Here is a 20,780-nt window from a genome sequence, read left to right as displayed (position 1 = left end):
TCGTGGGTATACGTACCTGTTATCATATGGTCGCCGTTAATGATAAACAATAACCAATCATGATCTAGCTACAAACGCCCAAAACAAGCACATGGATCAAGTATCTGAATGATTGTTTGGCAAAGGCTGATAGTGAGAATCCTGCTGCCTCCACCGAGTAAATAATCCCCTGTGATTACCATCGCCCGACGTCCCCTTGACTTCTCCCGCTCGTAATACCTCGTATTTCTTCCCTCTCCAAATCACCTCGTTACTTAGCATAGCCAAGAACCAGATTGGCAACGCTAGAAGTTCGCGCAGGCACCATGCAGTGATGAATGACCATCGTCTATCTGCTGGAAGAGGATGACCAGCGAGTGACTCGTAAACGTCTAAATCTACCCAGAGCCAAGCTGCATGGTGAGCCACGAGAAAAAGCCATATTGGAACGCCGAAAAGATACCGCAAACTTGCAGCAGCGATGGAACTGGCGACAATATTTTCGGTAAAGGGCTCCATGATTGTTGCCGCAAGAATCATGTGCTTGCGCACACGAATCCAGCGCACTCGCCTCCACACGTAGTCCGACAAGGACATTATCCCGATTGCATTATGCGCCACGTCACACGATAAATCATGGCGGAGATCCAGCTCGTGCCATAAAGCACTGGCAATCATGTTATCTTCGGCTAAGAATTTCCCAAACGCAGCAAGGCCGCGAGGACAATCTTGGTCGTCGTCTGATTCCGTGTGCGCTCGAGGCTTCAGTGAACCGTTTACGCGCTCTAGATCAGACCGCCGGTAGAGGTTTGATTTTCCAACAACGCAAGATTCGATAGACACAGTGTTGATTGCGAGATACATCTTCGCGTGATTGGTATTGAGAAATGCCTCCTCAATTCTTGAACCGAGAAACCCCTCTGGAGCAGATACAAATGGGACGTGATGCACGAGCGCAACGCGCTTTTTGGGAGGTCTTGCGTGCGTGGATGACTCGAGTAAGTCAACGGAGCGCGCAAGTGTGCCAGGTGCAACCGAGATACCTGAATCGATGACCCAGAGAATGTCGTGGGTAGCTTCACGATATGAACGAATGAGGTTGTTTACTTTCGGGTTAACTCCCACTACCTCTTCTCCTGAATTGCTTTCTTCAGCTGAGCTGTCAACATTGCTCACAGGTAAACTGACCTATTATTATCCTGGCAGTAACCCTGGGGTATTTAGAAATAAGATCTCTCGCAACTGGAAGAGCTTGATCTTGCTCATCAGCGACGGACAACATGATTTCGAAATTGGGGTATTCTTGCGTGAACGTAGATTCGAGATTCTCATATAAGTTGGCATCCAGGCCTTTCAGTGGTCGCAGGATAGATACACCAGGAACAGAATCTGGCGGCGCCGTTGCAAGTGGAGACCGCGGTCGAATACGGTACCTTTTTCGGCTGTTGGCAAAGTCCTTTAGTGACGATTGTCGTCCAGTAGTAAGCAACACAATTGCTCACCCTGTTCTACATCCCAGGAGACCGATACTCCATAAAACTACATACCACACGAGCCCGATGACAGCAAAGATGATAGCAAACAACGAGGAAGTATGGTCAGGCCCCGACTGAGTTTCCATCGATACTGTGTTACAGCCTGAGTGTTTAGAGCAGAGTGTATGACATAATTACGGAACCAAAAATTAGGGTAATTTTGTTTCTGATTATACCTGAAGCTCGTCTAGGCCAAATAGCTCAATGGTATTCTTGTACACCTTTTCGGTCACTTTCTCGAACGGGACTCCTTCATTGAGCCTGTGTATGACCCATGCAACGCCTCCAATCGCACTGGGCTCGTTTCTACCTTTCACTGGCTTGCCCATCATGAACGACGGTAATTTAGTGCTGGAAGGGAAATACTTTGACTTTAATGACATCGGAAGCGTTTCTAGCAAGGTATTTGACGCATGTGTTGAAGTCATGGAGCACCAAGGAGCATCTGACATCAAACCATTTTTCAGCACCCTCCACAACTGCAATGTCATCGAAATTTGACCTGTTTCAAGTAAAAGCCTGTCCGGTCGAATTGCCTTTGCAGCTAGCAGGTTTTTCTCTGTTTTGAGGGAGCACCCGTTGACACTGATGTGATATAATCAGTGTCAAAATCCAATGTCAACCATCTAAAACCACACCTTATGTGGAAGCCCATGTCCATCTGTGCATCAGAGTCAGCGCAATTTGAAGGATGATGGACTGTGAACTCACGAGTTCGATGACCTCTTCAACTGAACCTGTGAAACTGTGAACAACTCCCTTTCTCTCTCCATCCTCTCCGAAACCTTCCTCACGAAGAATATTCACAAAGTCTTCGTGGGCTGCACGAGAGTGAAGGAACAGCGGTAACTTGTACTTCTTGGCAAGAAATAGCTGTGAGCCTGTACCGATACAAGGTATCACCCAGCACACAACAGTTAGCTTGAAACAAAAGGGTTCCGCTGTTCCACACATACGGAAGTGTCTTCGCTGTACGTCTTCCGGTGCAAAATGCGTACGATCGTAATCTGATGACCTCGATAGCAATGATTTGCGTGCAGATATCGTGTAACATTTAGACATACCCAAGCCACACTCGCCAATAGCAACAACTCTGCCTTGACCGTGGAGATTTGCATTTATTAGGCTGTCCAGCGCCTGAAGGTAGGCCTCTGGACCGCCTGGGTACTCGTCAAATTCTTTTGAACGGGTTGGATGACATCCCACTGTTGCAAAAAAGCCTTGTAAAGTAAGGCAGCACACGATAACGTCAGGGTGCAAATAAATCTGGTTTTACAAGATGGTGCGAACCAAGCTGGGCAGCAAGAGACAGCGCAGTTTCTGATTCTCGAAGGCTTCCGCCTGTGATTACCATAGATTGAACACCAGCTAGCCGTGACCTATCCAGCATTGCTTCAAAGTCGTCTGCAAATGACTATTAGCACGGTGCAGAAACATTCAAGTTCACGACGGACCTTCGTGTTTTTTTTTGCCATGGTGAATGCCATGAAATACAGCATCCGTCAGATTGACTGTTAGACGCGAACATCAAAATCGTCTTATTATTGAGTACTGCCCTAGTCGATGGTTCCTCACCTCCGATGTCTATGATGATTAGCCATATCAATACGACCAGCGGATGCCAGACTTAATTCTCAACTCACCTATGAATCTGAAAGTCCCTGATAACTCGGCGGGCACTGGCTTTGATGGTATAACGGTAACAGACATGTCTATGTTAGGTACATGCGCAGGGAACCTGATATTAGTAGATATAGCATTAATGGGTATTTTGTAAGCCCAATTCTTCTTTAGTCAAAGGGGACTCCCCTGTCCCAACTCGCCCCTCAAGACACGAATGCACTGGTGTGAGGCTTGCCCCCATCAGTTCCGCCGCTCCCATCCATTTTAGACACGTTCTTACATCGAAGACGAGATGATTTGTATACTATAGTCGCGCGATGAATAGAGGATGTCTATCGTTTACAACACTAAACGCGGACTAGAGTGCCTGAAGCGGTGATAACAACAGAGAGAAAAATAAATGGGTGCACCAAGATTAGCAATTAGGTCCGAAGTCTCTCTGTCTGTCGCTCCTCTTGACGCGGACGCATGGTCGACGATCACATGCATGGTTTCATCAAAACTCCACGCGTGCTACGAAACAATAAACTCCGACTCCTTGCAAAATAACCAAACACAACTATGCATCGGTGTTGCTACTTCCGATTGCCCTCTTTCGCGCTCCACCGCCAGATATGTCCCGAACCATCCCCAAAAAGATATCCTTTATCGCTGCACGGCTCTCCCAGAGAGGTAGGATTGATGTAATACTAGCAGCCACGAAGAGCCACACGACACAGATGATAATCCAACCTTTGAAAAAGTTCAGAGAGAACACGTAGTGTGATAGGAACATGGGTATCGGTATAAGCTGCGTTCAAGTTAATCACCGAGCATCGACGCATCATTTGCACTCACGAAAAGTACGATGAATGTCAGTATCAATGATGCCCAGGTAGCAACCTTGAGTGACTTCTGAAGCTCGGCGGATTCTTCAGCTGGGACATCAATCGTTGTGTCGTCTTCCGCCGATGCCACATCTACCGCATCCTCTTGTTTCTCTTTCTCGACAGGTGAGTTGGAGCCAGGGCCAGACGCAGAGTCCGGTAGGGTTGCTCGCTTTCGATCCATCTCTCTTGCTCTGGGATTGATTCTTTTAGTAGCAGACCAATCGAACTCGTTGTCAGGTTTAATGAGAGTGACGACAGCGGAAATGATAGCGCCCGAGCAGCAAGCGCCCAGGTTTCCAGCGAGGTTGGGATACATTAGTCCTCGTTCTTCGTCAGCATAGAACACGGTGTTTGCAGTGAACAAGAGCTTACCTGTGGTTGCGATAGTCAATTCACCGTAATATGTTTTTGCAACTGACAGCCATGCAATAATGCCAACCACTACTCCTCCCAATGCACCACTGATGGCAGCCTCTTTGGTTTGCTGGCGCCATACCACACTAAAGATGACTGGGCCAACAGCACCAGTGAACAGAGTTCCCGAGAATAAGAATAGCCAGTTCAAAGACACTCCTATCCCAATCCACAATGAGGCAACACACGACATCACCAGAGCCCATACTGCGACCATTATGTGAGATACACGTATAAGAGACTCTGGTGATGCCTGGGTATCATTATCAATATTCGTTCTTGGTAGCAATCATTTTCACGTACATCAGGCTTAAAGTGGATCTGATACAGATCAAATGTAAGAATGGACGATGTCGCAATCATCTCAGAAGATGCAGCTGAGGTCACTGCCATGAAGAGCAGTATCAACTAAATTACAAGCTGTTATTCGATTGTAAGTAAATGGGAAATATGTAGCTCACCATAGCTGCTGCACCACCACTACCCAATAGTGTCACTACACCAGCGGGGGCAGCTAGGCCGGCATTAATCTCTGCCGCTGTAAGCCCACCAGGGTACGGGAAGCTGGGACCTAGAACGTCATCAGATAGCTACGATTTTGAATATATGCATTAAACTCACTTTTGGCAAGCGCGACAGCAGCAAGACCCATGATAGAGGAGAAGGTGAGAGGTACAGCAAACCAGGCAATACCGCCCATCAGATAGGCTTGGACAGCAGTCTTTGCCTCTGATGCGATTGCACGTTGCCAGTAGCCCTGTTTATGATATTAGCAAGAGTCTACTTGTTACGGTACCAAATAACGAGCCTGATCCAGCATGACAGTACCAAATCCACCAGTGATCTGAATGATCATGAATGTAAGTCCATCTCGAAAAAAACGTCAAGTCAATGTCTGTAAAAGGGTGAGAGAGACAGCTTACAGTTGGACTTCAAGGTTAAGTATGAGCCATCTTGGTTTCCGGCTACAGGTCGTTCAATGCTCGCTTGTTGTAACAAGTTGTACATTCCCTCAAAACCGCCGATGAGGTCTGCTTTTGTGTATGTCCAGAAGAAGAAGTAAAATATGAGGATCATCAAGATGAGTGTATGTGAGTAGTCGCCTGCAATAAACCCGAATCAGTGGGTTAACTCAGGAAGAATTTTTGATCACCGACATAGGAACGTGGCGCGAAGACCCCCAAGGATGACATAGATGCAGACTCCAAGCGGAATGAGGAAGTTGGCGGCATAAATGTTCATCCCAGTGAAGGCATTGACGACTGCACTTCCACCAAGCAGTAACATACTCGAGACAATAAGATTGACGACCAGTCCAAAAGTCGCGAACATGAAGTGTGCTGTATTACCGTAACGAGCGTGAACAATCTCGAGGAAGGTGTGACAGTAAGGCGCGATCTGTTTAACTCGCACGGCGAGAATTGCCATAACGAATATTTGAATCGTAGCACCTGCTGCATAATAATAGCCAGCACATAAACCATACTCGTAGGTCACTGTGGAGCTTTGTAAGAGTGTTGCCGCCCAGGTCCATGCCGATACGATGCCAGAAGCAATAAGACCGGGTTTGACGCTGCGTGATGCTGTATTGAACTCCTCGGAAGTAGAGATTTTGTAGGTCGTATAGCGATTTTGAAGGGTTGACAAACCCATCATAAGGATAGCGAAAACGAAACCGATACCGAGTACGACGCCATACCCTGTACCTTGTGTCAGGACTTCAGCACCTGTAGTTGAAGACATTGCAACGACAGAGGGACAGGAGTGATGTATAAAGAAGTTCAGACTTTAATAGGTTCCTAGGGCGACAACCCAGGAAAGGCGCAGTCAAAATTTGCTATCAAGTTTGCAGAGATAAGCATGAGAGATCCAAGCAGGCACTCGGACAGCTTTCTCTTTACAACATGTAACGCAAGCCGCGGATATCTTTAGAGCTCAACAAGCGCTGAGATAATTGCAAGATGTTGCACATGGAGAAGACGATTATGGATAAACTCGATGAGGTTATCGTATGCGGAGACAGGTTCGTTCGTAAGGTCTTGGTGACAATGTTTCTTTTTCATTAGTGCTATGGTAGACTTCAATCGGACGTACTGCATATCCCAAGCCAGCATTTAGTATCTTGTCTATCATGTGGAGGGAGGAATGCAACAGTAATGATGGCTTGGCGATGCTTTACTCCACCCTCTGTATCTTTGTTTAGAGGTCTAAAGCCGATGGTTGTCGTGCGGCAGACTCCCGAGCGCATAATCTTGATTGATATTTGTAGACAGGCTGAGAATGAACGTAAAGTGGAGTGATAAGACAAGTAGGGACGCTCACACCTGGGAGCTTAGCTTATGTTACACCCCCAAATACTATTCAATCCGTGCGTGGTGTAAACAAACCAAAATACGTTATATGCGTAGTCGACGAGTGCTGTTGAGCGCCCCTCTGTCAATGAATTATTGGAGTTTCGTTAATGCCATAAGAAAAAAGGATCTGTTGCCCACCTCCCATTCCACTTGTCCGTGGATATGACATAGACCTTGCTGTCAGAGGTAGAGAAAGACGAGAACAGGCTTGTTTTAAGGAGGCAGGATAAGGAGGTCAGCCTGAGTACTATTCACCTTCAGATCTGCATTCGTTTTCTGAGCATACCATAGGATACACCCAGTGATAGCAAGATTATCGTGTTTCAACGTATTGGATCTGTCGTGCTGCGAGACAGCTACAAGCCCAACCCAATAGCAATGGGACTACTTTCCTCTCAGTGTTATCATTTCGCTACCTCTCTTTCCTCTAAACTCCCATGCGAGATGAAGACTTGCCAGCTTTTGAAAGAGGCGCTCGTCCATGTAGAATCTTCAAGTTAGTGTGTTTTTTGAATTACGATAAATTGAGGAGCATAACAGCTTCATTGAGGAATAGTTCTGGATTATGGTCAGCAACTGATCTTGGAGTGCCAGCGATACTGTTGTATTACGTAATTTGTGTCGGGGGGTTGTACTAGTTTCCTTTCAGACTGGTTACGAGTCTAAGCTTGAGCATGAGCACGGATAAGCACAAACCTATGCGGGGTTGCATAAGCTCCCGGGTGAGAACGTCCCTGTTATTATATATATTGTCGAATTACGAGCAGACGAAGGTCGACGAGTCCGAGACGTGAGGTACGAGCGCATGCTAAAAACGGAAACGGACGAGCGCGCGTTGACAGCGGCTCGTGTCCTCCCTTATTTTCTTTGTCTTTGATTAATATATGTTCATATCCTCGTTTACCTTATAGCTACAAGCAGAGCCGTAGACGCATCTCAGTTCTGTCCCAGATACTGAGATGTGAGTATCACTAGTTGCACGACGGACAAATAGCTAATGTTCTCGTAGCGTTTCTATTCTATTAGGTACATATGCCGAATATACAGAGTTCTGTCCCAGATGCTGAGATCGTTTCTATTCTATTAGCTCTCTCCGTGTCGTCCGCTCGCCTCGAATCACTATAAGTATATATATCATGCATATGCCAACAACGGCGAAGATTCATGCACCATGAGAAAACATGAGTTGCATGACATAATGCTTTCCCGGGAATCAAGTTCCGTCTGAATTGGTTCCAGCTTACGGCACCCCAGGCTCAAGTAGTCATACTACTTTGCTGTTTGCCTAGGAAAGCCAATTCAAACCTACTTACCATGGCTCTGCAACGCTTGCGACAGCTCTCTTCGCATCTGACGGGTACCCCAGCCACGGGCTTGACTGCTTTGGAGCAGAAACATCCAGATGATGTGGTCATAACAATGGCCATCCGTTCTCCATTGACCAAAGCGAAGAAGGGAGCTCTGAAAGACACGATGTGAGTGGTCTACACCGTTGCTGAGGATATCATACACATTTAACTTCTTTGGCAGGACGGACGAACTTTTGTTGGAGATGTTCAAGGTACATCCAGAATAATTCAATACATACATTCCATCATCACTGAGCAGGCCTTTTAGCATGCAATAGTTCAGTCTCGTGTCAATCCAAGTGCCGTTGGCGATATCTGTGTAGGCACAGTACTCACCCCTGATCCGGTTTATCATGCCAGAGAAGCGGCGTTGGCAGCGGGTTTTCCGGAATCCGTACCAATTCAAGTCGTCAACCGCTTTTGCTCCTCCGGTCTTATGGCAGCAACCGTCATCTCAAACGAAATCCGCTCTGGTCAGATCGAGATTGGACTTGCTGTTGGTGCTGAGTCCATGACCCAAAAGTATGTCAAGAAAATCGATTGTATCTTGCGAGGCTTAACTATGTAAGCCCTGACAAAGGTGCTCCTCCTCAGTCCGAGGCCCTTGGGGTAAATGCTGCTGCTAAGGACTGCCTTTATCCCATGGGTTGGACCAGCGAGAATGTCGCTCAAGATTTTGATATCTCGCGAGAAATTATGGATGAATACTCGGCGAAATCATATCAACGGGCCGAACACGCTGAGAAAGCCGGTTACTTTGCGAAGGAGATTGTTCCATTCACTGCTTATGAGAAAGATTCTATTACTGGTGAACGCAGGAAGATCGTAGTTACAAAGGACGATGGCATCCGTTACGGGACGACAAAAGAGGGACTTTTGAAGATTCGGTCGGCGTTCCCTCAGTGGGGGAAAGCGTGCACGACGGGTGGGAACGCAAGCCAAATCACTGATGGTGCGGCAGCAATCATGATGATGACTCGGCGCAAGGCGGAGGAGCTCGGGCTCAAAATTCTAGGCAAACATATCACTACTGTTGTTACAGGTGAGGTAAATATCCAGAATAAGCATTTACTTGCTAAAATTATCCGGAGGCTGCCCTCCTCGTGTGATGGGCATTGGCCCTGTGTTTGCCATCCCCATGGTTCTTCAAAACGCTGGTCTGAGCATAGAAGACGTTGACTTGTATGAAGTGAGTTTGACAACTTGTCAGGAGACGCATGCTCAATCACGGTACTTACAGATTAACGAAGCATTTGCTTCGCAGTACGTCTACTGCATCCGAGAGCTTGGTCTAAATCCAGAGAAAGTGAATGTAAACGGAGGTGCCATAGCTTTTGGTCACCCACTAGATGAGTCAAATCCATGCGTTGTATATTTGCTACATCAAGCTAATGTAAATTGCCTTGATCACGTTGCACCGGTGCGAGACAGATTGTCACAGGATTAAATGAGCTCCATCGGAGAAAAGGAAAAGTATGATATTCTACCTTGTTCGACTTCTCTATGTTTGACAATGCAATGCAGGTATTGGTCACTTCTATGTGTATTGGAACTGGAATGGGTGCAGCGGCGGTGTTCGTCCGGGAGATCTGATGATAGTATTTTTGTATTTACGTCAGCAAGTAGTTAGCAGCCGTAATGCCGTTGTCTAAATTTGTGGTCCGACGATCAGTTGTCTTCACCTTCCAACGTTCCAACGTCAACGTCAACGCTCGCTTCTTCGTCTTGTTAACGCCCACCTACAGTCTCTCTTTTATTCCTTCTTCAGCCTAACCTTTGGGCCAGTTTTGCACCAATGGCCGCAAATTATGATGCACTGGGTAGTCAGACCAGAGGTTCACCATACGGGTCTGGAGACCCATACTACAACGAGTCATCAGGGTACATTACACCTGCTCGACCGCCCAAAAAAACAATCAGTAAATGGGTGAAGTTTGGTATACCCGTCGCTGTCGTTGTTATAGTTGCCGCAGTTTTGGGTGGCGTTTTGGGCAGTCGCTCAAGCAAGAACGCTTCAGCAAACTCGGCGGCGGCGGCTAGCGCTGCTGCTACCTCGGCTATCAGTGCGAAGAATGATATCGGTCGTTTCGCTACAGCCACAGACAGCCAGTACTTGGTGCCCATATACCCAATGACTGTGAGTCCTGTTTACTGTCTGCATCTTCCTCGAGGTGTTGATTTCTTAAATTCCGCAGACTAACACCGCTGCATTTACTACTCCTACATTCGTCTCCACCACCAACACCAATCTTGCCTGGCCGCAAGATCCTTTCCAACCATCCAATCCCAGTCCAACCCAAGTTCGTTCTGACAGGCCTCGTCTCATTGCTCCTGCATACATGTGGGACTCCCTTCCCACCCTCATCCAAAATGATCCCTATCTTTCCGGTTGGAACGACACTATTTTCAGCAACGCAACACAGTACATGGCCCTGCCTCCCGTCGCATATTTCTTGGATGGCGGTAATGGTATTTTAGATCCTGCTCGTGAGATCAAACAACGTGTCAAGGCATTCTCTTACGCATATCGCTTAACCAATGACACGAAGTGGCTGGATCGCACCTATGTCGAGTTGCAGGTATGTTTCTTGCCCTTTTTTGATGTAGCTTGATGTCTGATGCCTCGCGACTATAGAATGCAGCTGGTAATCTGACTGGCGGTTGGGGTCCTGATAATTCCACGAAATGGAACCCAACCCACTTCCTCGACACTGCTGAGCTCACTGCAGCCTATGCTATCGCTTATGACTGGCTGTATGATGCGTGGACACTTCCTCAGAGAAGCTCGATCATGACCACTATGATCACGTACGGGCTAAATCTTGGGGTTACGGCTTACAGCAACAACGACCCGGCTGCCTACGGCTGGTGGAACACCAACACAGAGGGCAACTGGAACTGCGTTTGTAACAACGGTCTTACCATGGGTGCACTTTCCATCCTCGGGGATGACACCACGGGCATCGCTGCACAACTTCTTGCCTTGACCATCCCCAATGCCCTCCAAAACTGTGCTCTGGCTCCTTCGAGCGACGGCACATGGTCTGAGACCGCCAACTACTGGTACTTCGGTACTACGGCTCATGCCGAGATGGCATCTTCGTTGTTGACTGCTACTGGTTCTACATATGATCTTCTGTCCGTCAATTCTGGCCTTCAGTTGACCGGCCAATACCACATGTATGTGTCCGGGCCTGGTTCCCTCTTCAACTACGGTGATTGTGGTCCAAACAAGTATTCCACCACCGCCAACTCCATTATGTTCTACGGCCAGCAGTATGACATGCCGCAGTACCAGCTTTTCCAACGTGATCAGTTCGACGCTGCTGAACCATGGAGCATGTTCTGGTACAACCCTGCTGTCACCGGTGCTTTCTGGGATGGTTTAGCACTCGACCACTTTTTTGATAACAGCACTGATCAATGGGCCTCCATGCGATCCAGCTGGACAGACGAGAATGCTCTTTATGTTGCCGTTAAAGCAGGCACGCTGCAGGGGCACCAGACGCACAACGACCTTGATTGCGGCGACTTTGTCGTTGATGCTCTTGGTGTTCGTTGGTTCGGAGAGCTTGGGTCTGGGGACTACAATTCAATAGGCTACTTCAGCAATGACAGTCAGATCAGTGAACGATGGATGTACTACCGCAAAATGACGGAGGGCCAAAACACCATTTTAGTCAACCAGCAGAACCAAAACGTCGCCGCTGCTCCGACTGTCAGACACGATACCTCAGCTACAGTTCAAGGGTCTAGTACTGTGATGAATGTTCCTGGTGACTCCAGTGCCTACTTCGTTGCGGACCTGTCGAGTGCATATTTCGACGTGTACGTTTGCTGATGCTTGTGTACGGAACTTGCACTGATGATCACTGGCAGTACCTCGTTCTCCCGTGGTGTTCACTTGATCAACGGACGCAAACAGGTACTCATCCAGGATGAGATCAACGCTTCAGCTTCCATTATGTGGCGAGCACACACCAACGCAACTGTCGCCATCAGTTCAGATGGCTTCACGGCCACCCTTACCATCGGTTCTGCGACCACCACTGTTCAACTGCTCAATCCTCCATCTGGCGCGGTGTTCACCACCATGGAACCTGTTCGGTTCGCTACTGATCCTATCCCCCCACAACCTGATCAACCTAATGATGGTGTGACTGTCCTGGTGATCAGTCTGCCTGCTGGCTCATACACGTTGGAGGTGCTCATTAATCCACAATGGCCAGGAATGTCATCGAGTTCATATACCACCCCCGCCTCTGTGCCTCTGAGTCAGTGGTCGTTGACAAGCCCTTCTTCTTAGTTCAGATATTTTTTGGACACTTTTGTTGTTATGCGGTGATAGACGTTTACAAAACAAAGATTGGAATTTTCTTGAGTTGTAGGTAGTTCCACGTTCGTACGGAGCTTCACTGATTAACCTACGTATCGTTCCTTCCGTTGTGCTTTCGGAGTATTGATCATTGGGACGGACACGTGTTGTAGTTATACCGTCTGAAAACGATTTGAGTTTTAGATACTTATTTAGCCTGGACGGCTAACAATATTACAATAACACTCAGTTGGTTTCCTTGACAGCCCCCACACGTTCTGTCTTCACCACAAGGGTTTCACTCCTAAACAACGACGCTCTTTTTTTCAAATCTGTCTTTTCTGCTTGGAACTAGTACGTGGGATAGAGAACTGTTACCTCACCGAGTGAGTACCTTCTAGCGCACTTGTAAAGTGGTTCCTTTTTGTTGACTTATTTCAACTGTTCAACGTTGCAACCACGACCTGTATCGACGGCTGGTCCATCTATTTGCTCGTTCTCTCTGTGTTCTCAATCCTGACCATTATTTTTACGGTCTCCAGTCACCAAGGTTTAGTTTAGGCTTTTTTTTTACCACGTACGCGCGACAAAATCTAGCGAAGATGCCCAAACTTTCTCTCCTTTTCTACGTCACATTCGTTCTTTCCTTGGTCATTGCCTCAGACGCAAAAGCATTCGACCCGAACCACCAAGTCAGCCACAACCGCTTCCTCAAGAAGCGAGTGCCGGCTCCCCTGATTGGTCGTTTCACCTTTCCCCAGCCTGGTCCCACTGTCATCGGAGTAGGGGCTGATCCTTTGACTTCAACCCCTGCTGCGGCAACGCAGTCCGCGTCAACGGCAACTACAGCTGATAGCACACCCATATCTTCTGCATCCCCTTCGTCTTCTCCCGCTGCAGTGAGTTTCATCATATTTACCCTACATAAGCAGCAGCTGAGATTGTGCCGACAGACATCCGTTGGGACAACGCAAAGTCAAGTTAGTCAAGTTTTACCGACAACGACGACGAGCTTGACTTCTTCATCGACATCTTCTTCATCCTCTACCTCCCCAACGAGCACTCCATCAACATCGTCAACACCATCAGCCATCCAAAGTGTTCAATCTAGTCCTCTTGTGACTCCTGATGCACCTGCACAGGCGGGCTCTCCCACCTCCCAGTCAGTCATACTTGTCACCAACACTGCTTCTTCAAGCGCAAGCGCAAGCGCCACACCATCTACTTTGTCCTCTTCTTCTACCGGTATCACGCACGCTGCCCTCATAGTCCTCATTGTCATTGCTGCAAGCGTCGGTGGTTCCATCATCATTTGGACCATTATTCGCAAGTGGAAGTTTGGCAAATCCTCCAGCTTTGATGATCGCATGCAGCCTATTGACTGGCAGCCGAGTAACGATATCGATGACAATAGTGGTATTCCCGGTCTGAACCGCCGTAACTCCACTGCATCATCGTTCCACTCTGGCTCCGGCCACGCCGGCATTGGTGCAACGACACTCAGCCCAATTCCTGACCATGATTTCACCGCAGGGCCTGCCAATCTCGCACCTGTTGGTGGTTATGCTGACCTTGCGCGTGGTCCCAGTCCTCAGCCTATGATGCAGGAACTCGCGCGTGGTCCGAGTGTCAACGCGCGTCAGTATCAGTCTGACCAATATGGTGTCCCGCTTCACCACGGCGCGTACGCCACGCACGGATACTGAGCCAGCATAAAAGGCGCGGAGAACAGCATTCATTTATCCCTCGTACAGGGAGGTGCTGCTCACCTTTTTATTCTGTCGTATCAGTTAATGGCATCGCCTTGCTGAGCTATGCATTCGCTTCATTCCCATTTACATATGCGTACCTAGACGACAAACGTTATGCTTATATTCCTCGCGTCCATACCTCAAGTCATTGCACTTCTATTCCTTCCCCGTCGTACTTATACCTTTCATTGCTATTCTTGTGTTCTTGATGCCATGCACTACTAGGCAATCGTTTGCATGGTTGGGTACTTGTCTTTTGTCTGAATGAAAAATGCGGTTTGTGCAGGTCACAAATGAATATACTGTAATCTACATGGCGTAGTCGGAGTTAGGTCAATTTATTCCTTGTCGATTGCATTCCTTGCAAGAAATTGAACCCCAAAGCCGCAAGAGGGATGAGGATCAACGTGGCACCTGTCCACCACCAGCGCACTACAAATAGACGTAGGGTAGTCCGTGTATGCGTGGGACGGGTATCAGACGAAAGTTTCTGATCTCTATCGTCTAATTTGGTACTTGCGAACAAGGACTCCAGGCCCGTCGGCCGTTCTGGAGGGAAGAAGCGCTGTGGCCTGACCCACGAACCGTCATCATCGTCATTAAGGATCCTCCTCGGCTTTGCGGGAGAAGGAACTGTAGGGGTCCAATCCATAGCATCGTCATCCTCGTCTTCATCCTTGGTTTGAGAGCCTGTGTATGTTGAGTTGGATGCCATGAGAGAAGGAAGGCCGAATATCGGGTTAGTGGGGGAGATTATGGGCTGCGACGAGAGTGAGAGTGATGCGAGGAGGTCTGGTTCGCTAGCGGTCCGCGTGTGGGGCGCAGGTGAAGGACGAGGAGAAAGCTCGGGTGTAGGATGTTCAGAGGCGGCTAGATGCTGGTGGCTAGAGGTATCGATTAAGCGAATTGGCGGTGGTTTTTGTACACGCAGCGCAACGAATGAGGTAGCGGAGATCTAAGCGTATGCAACACGTAAATACGAAAGAAGAGAGAAGGTGGAATAGCACTTACAAGAATTTCAGCGATAAGTGATATTAGACAATAGTAATGCGTTCGTGATGAATCTGGATATCGCGAAAGATGCAAGTAGTCTCGAGAAGGCGAGTGCAGTGATAGTGAGAGAAGAATAGATGAGAGCAATCTGGAGAACCATGCAATCATTTGCAGAATCTGGTGGTGCGTCAGTAAATTAAACTCTGATTATCATATGGACTGACAATATAATGATTCTTGCCCCGAACGCGGAGATCACGACCTTGTATTCGTGCCTTCCTGAAGGAGTAGTATGTCGGGTCCCATGCAGTCCAAAATAAACTACACAGAGTGATAAGAGGAAGAACCTGTCGCACGTAACCTAGTATATCGGGGAAACGGAGTTTTAACACAACTGCGACATGATAATCAGATACGATGGTGAAGCTAGAACTGTGATAATGTGTTGGCGCACCAGATGAGTGAGCGACAACAGCCACCGCTAACGTCATAAACCATAGAAACCCTCTTAGTCTCCACAGAAACAAATGAGTCTGAAGTTTTTCCCTTTCCCTATTGGATCCCGAAACTTGTCTCCGCCTCTCCTTGCCCCTGCTGTCATTTAACCATCCGCCCAGTGCCTTTGTCCGAGCCATGTGATCTTTCTTTCGGATCTCCTCTTCGACAGCAGGCATACAGTTGGCACACACCGGAGGATATCGGACGTGCAACGATTCACGATATTCTGGAAGTTTCTCCAAACGATGCGCGTAGTCCGGATGCTGTTCACTGACGTTTAGTGTGATGAAACACGTGTAAAAAGGGCGCTTCCCACATGTGGTGGCGGTAGGTAGTTTGAGAGAAGGTTGACCAAGAGCATTTGGTTTGTCTGGCATGTATGACAAAACTGACCGGTCCCGTACATGGATGGCAGGCGGTCCTTGCTGGGAGAGGCTACCAATAAATTAGAGCGTGAATAGCGACAAGAAATTTGAAGCTTACCTCGTTTTGCAAAAGATTTCGAATTCAAGGATTCGTCGTGCATGGCAGGTTCATCTGACATTATTTCGCCGTTCGCATCATAGCGGTTCCAACAGTCACAGTGCGGACAACGAAAAGATCGTTGATCTGGCGGTGCAGGCTTGATGGCAGACCTACAGAAAAAGCAGATTGTACTGCTAGTGTGACGAAAGAGAGCTGGCATTTGGGTTTGAGACGTGTTAGCTGGAGGAGCAGTGAATAAATGAAATTGGTATTTGTTTATAAATTGACGAGAATGGAAAAATTGCTCCTCTGTGGACTTTTAACAAGAGAATGTCACTGGCCCCAACACACACAACGCCTAGAGGTCAAGTGGTCCTACAGCCCACGTACTTCACGTGTTCCTTGTTTGTGGACCCTGCTCGCGAAGACATTGACCACCTCATTCATGTCTATGCCGAGCGGTATGCCAGGTCTCCGCCTTCACAGCCTTTTCTGCTCTTCAAGGACACTTGGAACAACGAAGGATGGACGTGGTTACATTTCAAGGTTTTTGATGCCAGATCTCGCGATGCTTTTCTCAAAGTTGCCATGCAACTCTTATCAGGTAGGATCACGATTCGCCTCTTGTGCATGTACTCATGCATGCCATCGTATACAGAACGGTTGGCGGCATCCGAGTATCCTCTTACTAGAGCTGCTGCTCTGTTTGGCCTTTACACGTTCTTTGCGACTCAACCATCAACGTCGGCTCCGCCGTTGTATGCTCTCGCTCATCTCCCTATGACAATCGGTAAGCCGCTCTTGTGTCTTGAGATCGGATAGCTCATTGAGTCTAAGACATGTATGAGTCTTTACTGAAGCTGCCTGACGTACTCGAAACGGATTTCCTGCGCCCTTTAAGACCCCACATAATATATGTACTCTCCGCCTTGCAAAAAGCTCAGTTTTTTCATATACTCCCCCCGTCTAATTTGTACCCGCATAGTCCGCGAGAACTGCCAAGGGAAAAATTTATCTCAGATGGGTACGAACAGGCAGCTTATTTTAGCACAAATGCAAGCAAGAAGAAAGGTCGACCGTCAAAACATGACAAGGTGAAGAAATCCAAGGACGCTGTCGTTGCGCTGGACAAGTGGCTAGACAAAACTGCATATACATATCAACCACCTCGGGTTACAAGTGCAGAGGCTCCACAATCTGTCACTACGCATATTCTACTTTCACATCCGCCGAGCACGACACGGAACAATTACCGGGCAAAAAAATCGGAGTTGCTGGAGAAACTTGAGCCCGATTATCCGTATGTGACGACTGAAGGACCTGGACGAGCAGCTTTGGAACGAGCAAATCTGGGGGTTGTTAGCAGGTTACAAAAAATAGACGAGGAAGCAGCAGCAAAGGGGATGGAGATTGGGGGAGAAGGCGGGGAGCGGACTGGATTACGTCGTGTGGAGAGAGCTGCTGATGAGCTTGGTAAAATTGGGTCGCTAGGAGGTCGTGGTGGTCTACTTGGTTTGTTAGAAGGCGCGGGCATTGTCGAGTAGCTCGAGGGGAAACCATGCCGTTCTGTGAACCCATCAATCTATATTATTTTAAAACTCAATATCCCCTGTCAACCGGTGCCCGTTACTTCCCACGGCAAAATTCAGGTTCACTTACTCTCCCCCCCGCCGCCATCACAAAATTCAAATATTCAACTGTAACACCTACTAGTAGTCTCCCTCGATAAATTCCTTACCGCTCTTTTATATTCAATCCAATCGTTTTGCCTTTAGATGGCTTCTGATAGCCAAAGGCGTTTTCATTCTCAAACACCTCCCAATGCTCCTTCAACAGCAACTCTTTTTCAATCTGGAGGGGGCTCCCAGGTCGTGCAGGCCGCGTTTGCTAGGCCCCCCCCGTCCTTGAGAAGTACGCAAAGTTATCACACCCTTGTTCGTCGTCAATTTTATATGACAGCCTTCACGTAATATGTTCTGAATTTCCTCCCAGAGTGAGTCGCCTTACAGCAGTGCTGGGCGGACAGTCTCTCTCCAAGAACAGTCAATATCCGAAAAGGTACGTATACACTAATATATACCTATTTTTAATTCAACTGCGTCTCGCCGATCCCTAATGCAATATTTACTACAGTTCTCCCTATCTCCTGATCCATCATTATGGGGTGCTACTCTTGCCATGAACCTCGAGGAACCAGATGACGAGCTTCATAATCCGGATCCTCGTCGAGACCGCAAGAATGACCGTGGCGGTTCTGTCTTCACTTACAGAGGTTTAACCAACCTTGGCTGCCTTATCTTCCTTGCTGTTGGAATGGTTTCTCTGTTGTACGCCCACATCATATATGTCAGCCTAGTCCCTGGGATTGACATGCTCTTCAGTGCTGGATACCCTATGATTTCCTATTTTACGAAGCAGTCTCTTTCAAATGAGGGTGGATTCAACATTGGGGGGATTAATGCGAGCGGACAGGCAAGTCCTCATATCTTCTCTCCAAGTTACAAATACCTATTACCACTGCAAAGATTCCCACTATGACAAATAATTATGGTCTTATTGACGTGGATACCCCATCATCCGCCCATACCTACACGTCCTTTGCAGATTCCTCGCAATGGCAGTTAGTTTTCAGCGATGAATTCGAAGTAGAAGGCAGGACCTTCTGGCCTGGAGATGATCCGTATTGGGAGGCTGTAAACCTTCATTATTGGCAGGTAAATCTCATTTTCCGCAGGTATTGGCTTTAACTGAAATGTTGTCAGACCAATGATCTTGAATGGTATTACCCTGATCAGGTCACTACCAGAAATGGCTCGTTGGAAATTACTCTATCTGAAAGGGAAATGAACAACTTGAGTTTCACCAGTGGATTAATCTCCACTTGGAATAAGTTCTGTTTCACAGGTGGTATGGTTCTGGCATCAGTAAGTTTACCGGGGACAAACGACGTCAGTGGTACGTCTAATGTTACGTTGTCTGTTTGTTATTTTACTGATCCTTTACTTCCGTCAACTAGGTCTGTGGCCGGCAGGTACGAAACGAAGCTACTAGTTTTTGCGAGTGTACTAACATGATCTCAGTGTGGTCAATGGGTAATCTCGGTTAGTAACGTCGTATTTTAAAAGCGCTCTCATCTGACTATTCACAGGACGAGTCGGATATGGCGCGAGCCTTGAGGGAATGGTAGGTCCCCTTTTCAGGCTCGAAATTTAATCGTTGACCAATGTGCCAGTGGCCTTACTCTTATGATGCTTGCGATGTCGGTACAGCCCCCAACCAGACAATCAATAGCGCACCAGCGGCAGCTGTTACTGGCAACCCGTACGACAACAGCGCGCTTTCGTATCTCCCTGGCCAGCGTTTATCAAGGTGTACTTGCAAAGGAGAATCACATCCAGGACCTGTGCACTCGGATGGGACATACGTTGGTCGGTCTGCACCCGAAATTGATGTTTTCGAATCACAGGTGTGGTAATTCATTTTTTATTCTGATAGGCTTCCCAACAACCGTAGGTCACCACCGAAGGTCAAGTTTCTCAATCTGCACAGTGGGCTGTAAGTACATGGTCTTTGTCAAGCGTCCTGGCTCACAATGAAGACAGCCTATGAACCATGCGTACCAATGGTCCAACACGTCGCAAAACTACAAGATTCCCAACCCAGATGTCACCCAACTCAACTCGTACCTCGGCGGTGTCTACCAGCAGTCCACGTCTGGTGTCACGAACACAAGTGAGTCAGATTTATCTTGTAACTGTTCAGACGCTAACCAGATTTTAGACCAGAGTTGCTACACGCAAAACTCTGGCTGCTTTTCGACATATGGATACGAGTACAAGCCAGGTATCTATCGTCTTTAGTGTTTTACATGAATTAACAGTGTCATCAGGTTACTCAGCTGATGGAGGCGTAAGTAAAACCCACAGTTTTCCTATGGTTATTATTGATGCAGTCTTTACGCAGTACATCAGTTGGATCACAAATGATGTCGTTGGGTGGACCCTCGATGTCGGCGCATTGGTAGCTGATTCCGTGACTGAAATTTCAGACAGACCAATTCCCCAGGAGCCAATGGTCAGAATATCATTTTTGGGCTGTTCTTTAGCTCATGCTCTTCGTAGTACCTTATCACCAACTTGGGCATCTCTGAGAACTTCCAAACGGTTGACTTCACGAACCTTATTTTCCCAGCTACCATGCGGATAGACTGGATTCGTGTCTACCAGCCTCAAGGCTCTATCAACATCGGCTGTGACCCTAAGGATTTCCCGACGGCTGCATATATCAATGAGTACGCACTACACCTCTACTGATACTGAATTATTTTATGCTCCGTACGTTCAGGTATATTGAGGCATACACAAACCCGAACCTGACGACTTGGAGGAATGATTTTAAACAACCCTTCCCCAAAAACAATCTCACGACCGGGTGCTAGCGGTACATACATACTTATTCGGTCGCCCGTTTTCTGTTGTTTTTGTTTTTGCGGACCTTGATACCGTCGGACTGGTATCATCCAGACTTGTTGTCTGTCATTTCCAGGATTTCATTCGTTTTTGTATACCTCCGGGACCCTGTGCACACTTCCCTACGTGTTCTATGCCCTATTTGTCCTCCCCATATTGTTTGTTC

The 20,780-nt window shown here is 47.6% G+C and overlaps 9 protein-coding genes across 9 annotated transcripts; 5 read left to right on the top strand and 4 right to left on the bottom strand.

Annotated features, from left to right (window-relative positions):
* Positions 1-65: 65 nt before the first annotated feature.
* Positions 66-1,629, bottom strand: F5891DRAFT_1097635 (glycosyltransferase family 21 protein). The gene is made up of 3 exons (XM_041363533.1): positions 1,482-1,629; positions 1,168-1,421; positions 66-1,115 (listed from the first exon to the last, which is right to left on the bottom strand). The coding sequence occupies exons 1-3, from the start codon at positions 1,598-1,600 to the stop codon at positions 97-99; spliced, it is 1,392 nt and encodes a 463-aa protein (XP_041233842.1). The 5' UTR covers positions 1,601-1,629; the 3' UTR covers positions 66-96.
* Positions 1,630-3,279, bottom strand: F5891DRAFT_992338 (uncharacterized protein). The gene is made up of 10 exons (XM_041378170.1): positions 3,158-3,279; positions 3,090-3,098; positions 2,969-3,025; positions 2,805-2,918; positions 2,579-2,734; positions 2,471-2,521; positions 2,226-2,395; positions 2,153-2,175; positions 2,017-2,099; positions 1,630-1,959 (listed from the first exon to the last, which is right to left on the bottom strand). Exons 1-10 carry the CDS (start codon positions 3,222-3,224, stop codon positions 1,685-1,687), a joined length of 1,005 nt encoding a protein of 334 aa, XP_041233841.1. The 5' UTR covers positions 3,225-3,279; the 3' UTR covers positions 1,630-1,684.
* A 285-nt stretch (positions 3,280-3,564) lies between these two features.
* Positions 3,565-6,463, bottom strand: F5891DRAFT_7415 (Sodium:solute symporter family-domain-containing protein). Its single transcript, XM_041373052.1, has 9 exons — positions 5,578-6,463; positions 5,344-5,523; positions 5,229-5,290; positions 5,042-5,177; positions 4,882-4,991; positions 4,724-4,828; positions 4,379-4,673; positions 3,975-4,327; positions 3,565-3,927 (listed from the first exon to the last, which is right to left on the bottom strand). The coding sequence occupies exons 1-9, from the start codon at positions 6,161-6,163 to the stop codon at positions 3,697-3,699; spliced, it is 2,058 nt and encodes a 685-aa protein (XP_041233840.1). The 5' UTR covers positions 6,164-6,463; the 3' UTR covers positions 3,565-3,696.
* Positions 6,464-7,871: 1,408 nt separating this feature from the next.
* On the top strand, positions 7,872-9,804 carry F5891DRAFT_992315 (Thiolase, N-terminal domain-containing protein). The gene is made up of 8 exons (XM_041378169.1): positions 7,872-8,249; positions 8,305-8,335; positions 8,392-8,645; positions 8,693-9,165; positions 9,215-9,312; positions 9,364-9,472; positions 9,535-9,596; positions 9,648-9,804. Exons 1-8 carry the CDS (start codon positions 8,089-8,091, stop codon positions 9,714-9,716), a joined length of 1,257 nt encoding a protein of 418 aa, XP_041233839.1. The 5' UTR covers positions 7,872-8,088; the 3' UTR covers positions 9,717-9,804.
* Positions 9,784-12,735, top strand: F5891DRAFT_7229 (chondroitin AC/alginate lyase). Its single transcript, XM_041372962.1, has 4 exons — positions 9,784-10,260; positions 10,319-10,702; positions 10,759-11,951; positions 12,003-12,735. The coding sequence occupies exons 1-4, from the start codon at positions 9,919-9,921 to the stop codon at positions 12,427-12,429; spliced, it is 2,346 nt and encodes a 781-aa protein (XP_041233838.1). The 5' UTR covers positions 9,784-9,918; the 3' UTR covers positions 12,430-12,735.
* On the top strand, positions 12,736-14,331 carry F5891DRAFT_7230 (uncharacterized protein). The gene is made up of 2 exons (XM_041372964.1): positions 12,736-13,337; positions 13,392-14,331. Exons 1-2 carry the CDS (start codon positions 13,041-13,043, stop codon positions 14,142-14,144), a joined length of 1,050 nt encoding a protein of 349 aa, XP_041233837.1. The 5' UTR covers positions 12,736-13,040; the 3' UTR covers positions 14,145-14,331.
* F5891DRAFT_7361 (Ima1 N-terminal domain-containing protein) lies at positions 14,331-16,407 on the bottom strand. The gene is made up of 5 exons (XM_041373021.1): positions 16,164-16,407; positions 15,997-16,115; positions 15,407-15,943; positions 15,201-15,359; positions 14,331-15,144 (listed from the first exon to the last, which is right to left on the bottom strand). Exons 1-5 carry the CDS (start codon positions 16,363-16,365, stop codon positions 14,518-14,520), a joined length of 1,644 nt encoding a protein of 547 aa, XP_041233836.1. The 5' UTR covers positions 16,366-16,407; the 3' UTR covers positions 14,331-14,517.
* Positions 16,408-16,462: 55 nt separating this feature from the next.
* On the top strand, positions 16,463-17,762 carry F5891DRAFT_7073 (uncharacterized protein). Its single transcript, XM_041372896.1, has 3 exons — positions 16,463-16,749; positions 16,804-16,935; positions 16,983-17,762. The coding sequence occupies exons 1-3, from the start codon at positions 16,476-16,478 to the stop codon at positions 17,687-17,689; spliced, it is 1,113 nt and encodes a 370-aa protein (XP_041233835.1). The 5' UTR covers positions 16,463-16,475; the 3' UTR covers positions 17,690-17,762.
* Position 17,763: 1 nt separating this feature from the next.
* F5891DRAFT_7079 (glycoside hydrolase family 16 protein) lies at positions 17,764-20,746 on the top strand. Its single transcript, XM_041372902.1, has 17 exons — positions 17,764-18,079; positions 18,138-18,203; positions 18,279-18,472; positions 18,527-18,617; positions 18,671-18,859; positions 18,908-19,100; positions 19,162-19,176; positions 19,226-19,246; positions 19,294-19,328; positions 19,378-19,611; positions 19,659-19,700; positions 19,748-19,877; positions 19,926-19,988; positions 20,035-20,054; positions 20,109-20,219; positions 20,267-20,436; positions 20,490-20,746. Exons 1-17 carry the CDS (start codon positions 17,921-17,923, stop codon positions 20,581-20,583), a joined length of 1,827 nt encoding a protein of 608 aa, XP_041233834.1. The 5' UTR covers positions 17,764-17,920; the 3' UTR covers positions 20,584-20,746.
* Positions 20,747-20,780: the final 34 nt, after the last annotated feature.

The sequence above is a fragment of the Suillus fuscotomentosus genome (assembly GCF_016647785.1).
Source record: "Suillus fuscotomentosus strain FC203 chromosome Unknown F5891scaffold_1, whole genome shotgun sequence".
Classification (NCBI taxonomy): domain Eukaryota; kingdom Fungi; phylum Basidiomycota; class Agaricomycetes; order Boletales; family Suillaceae; genus Suillus; species Suillus fuscotomentosus.
This window is presented reverse-complemented; position numbering and strand designations above follow the sequence as displayed.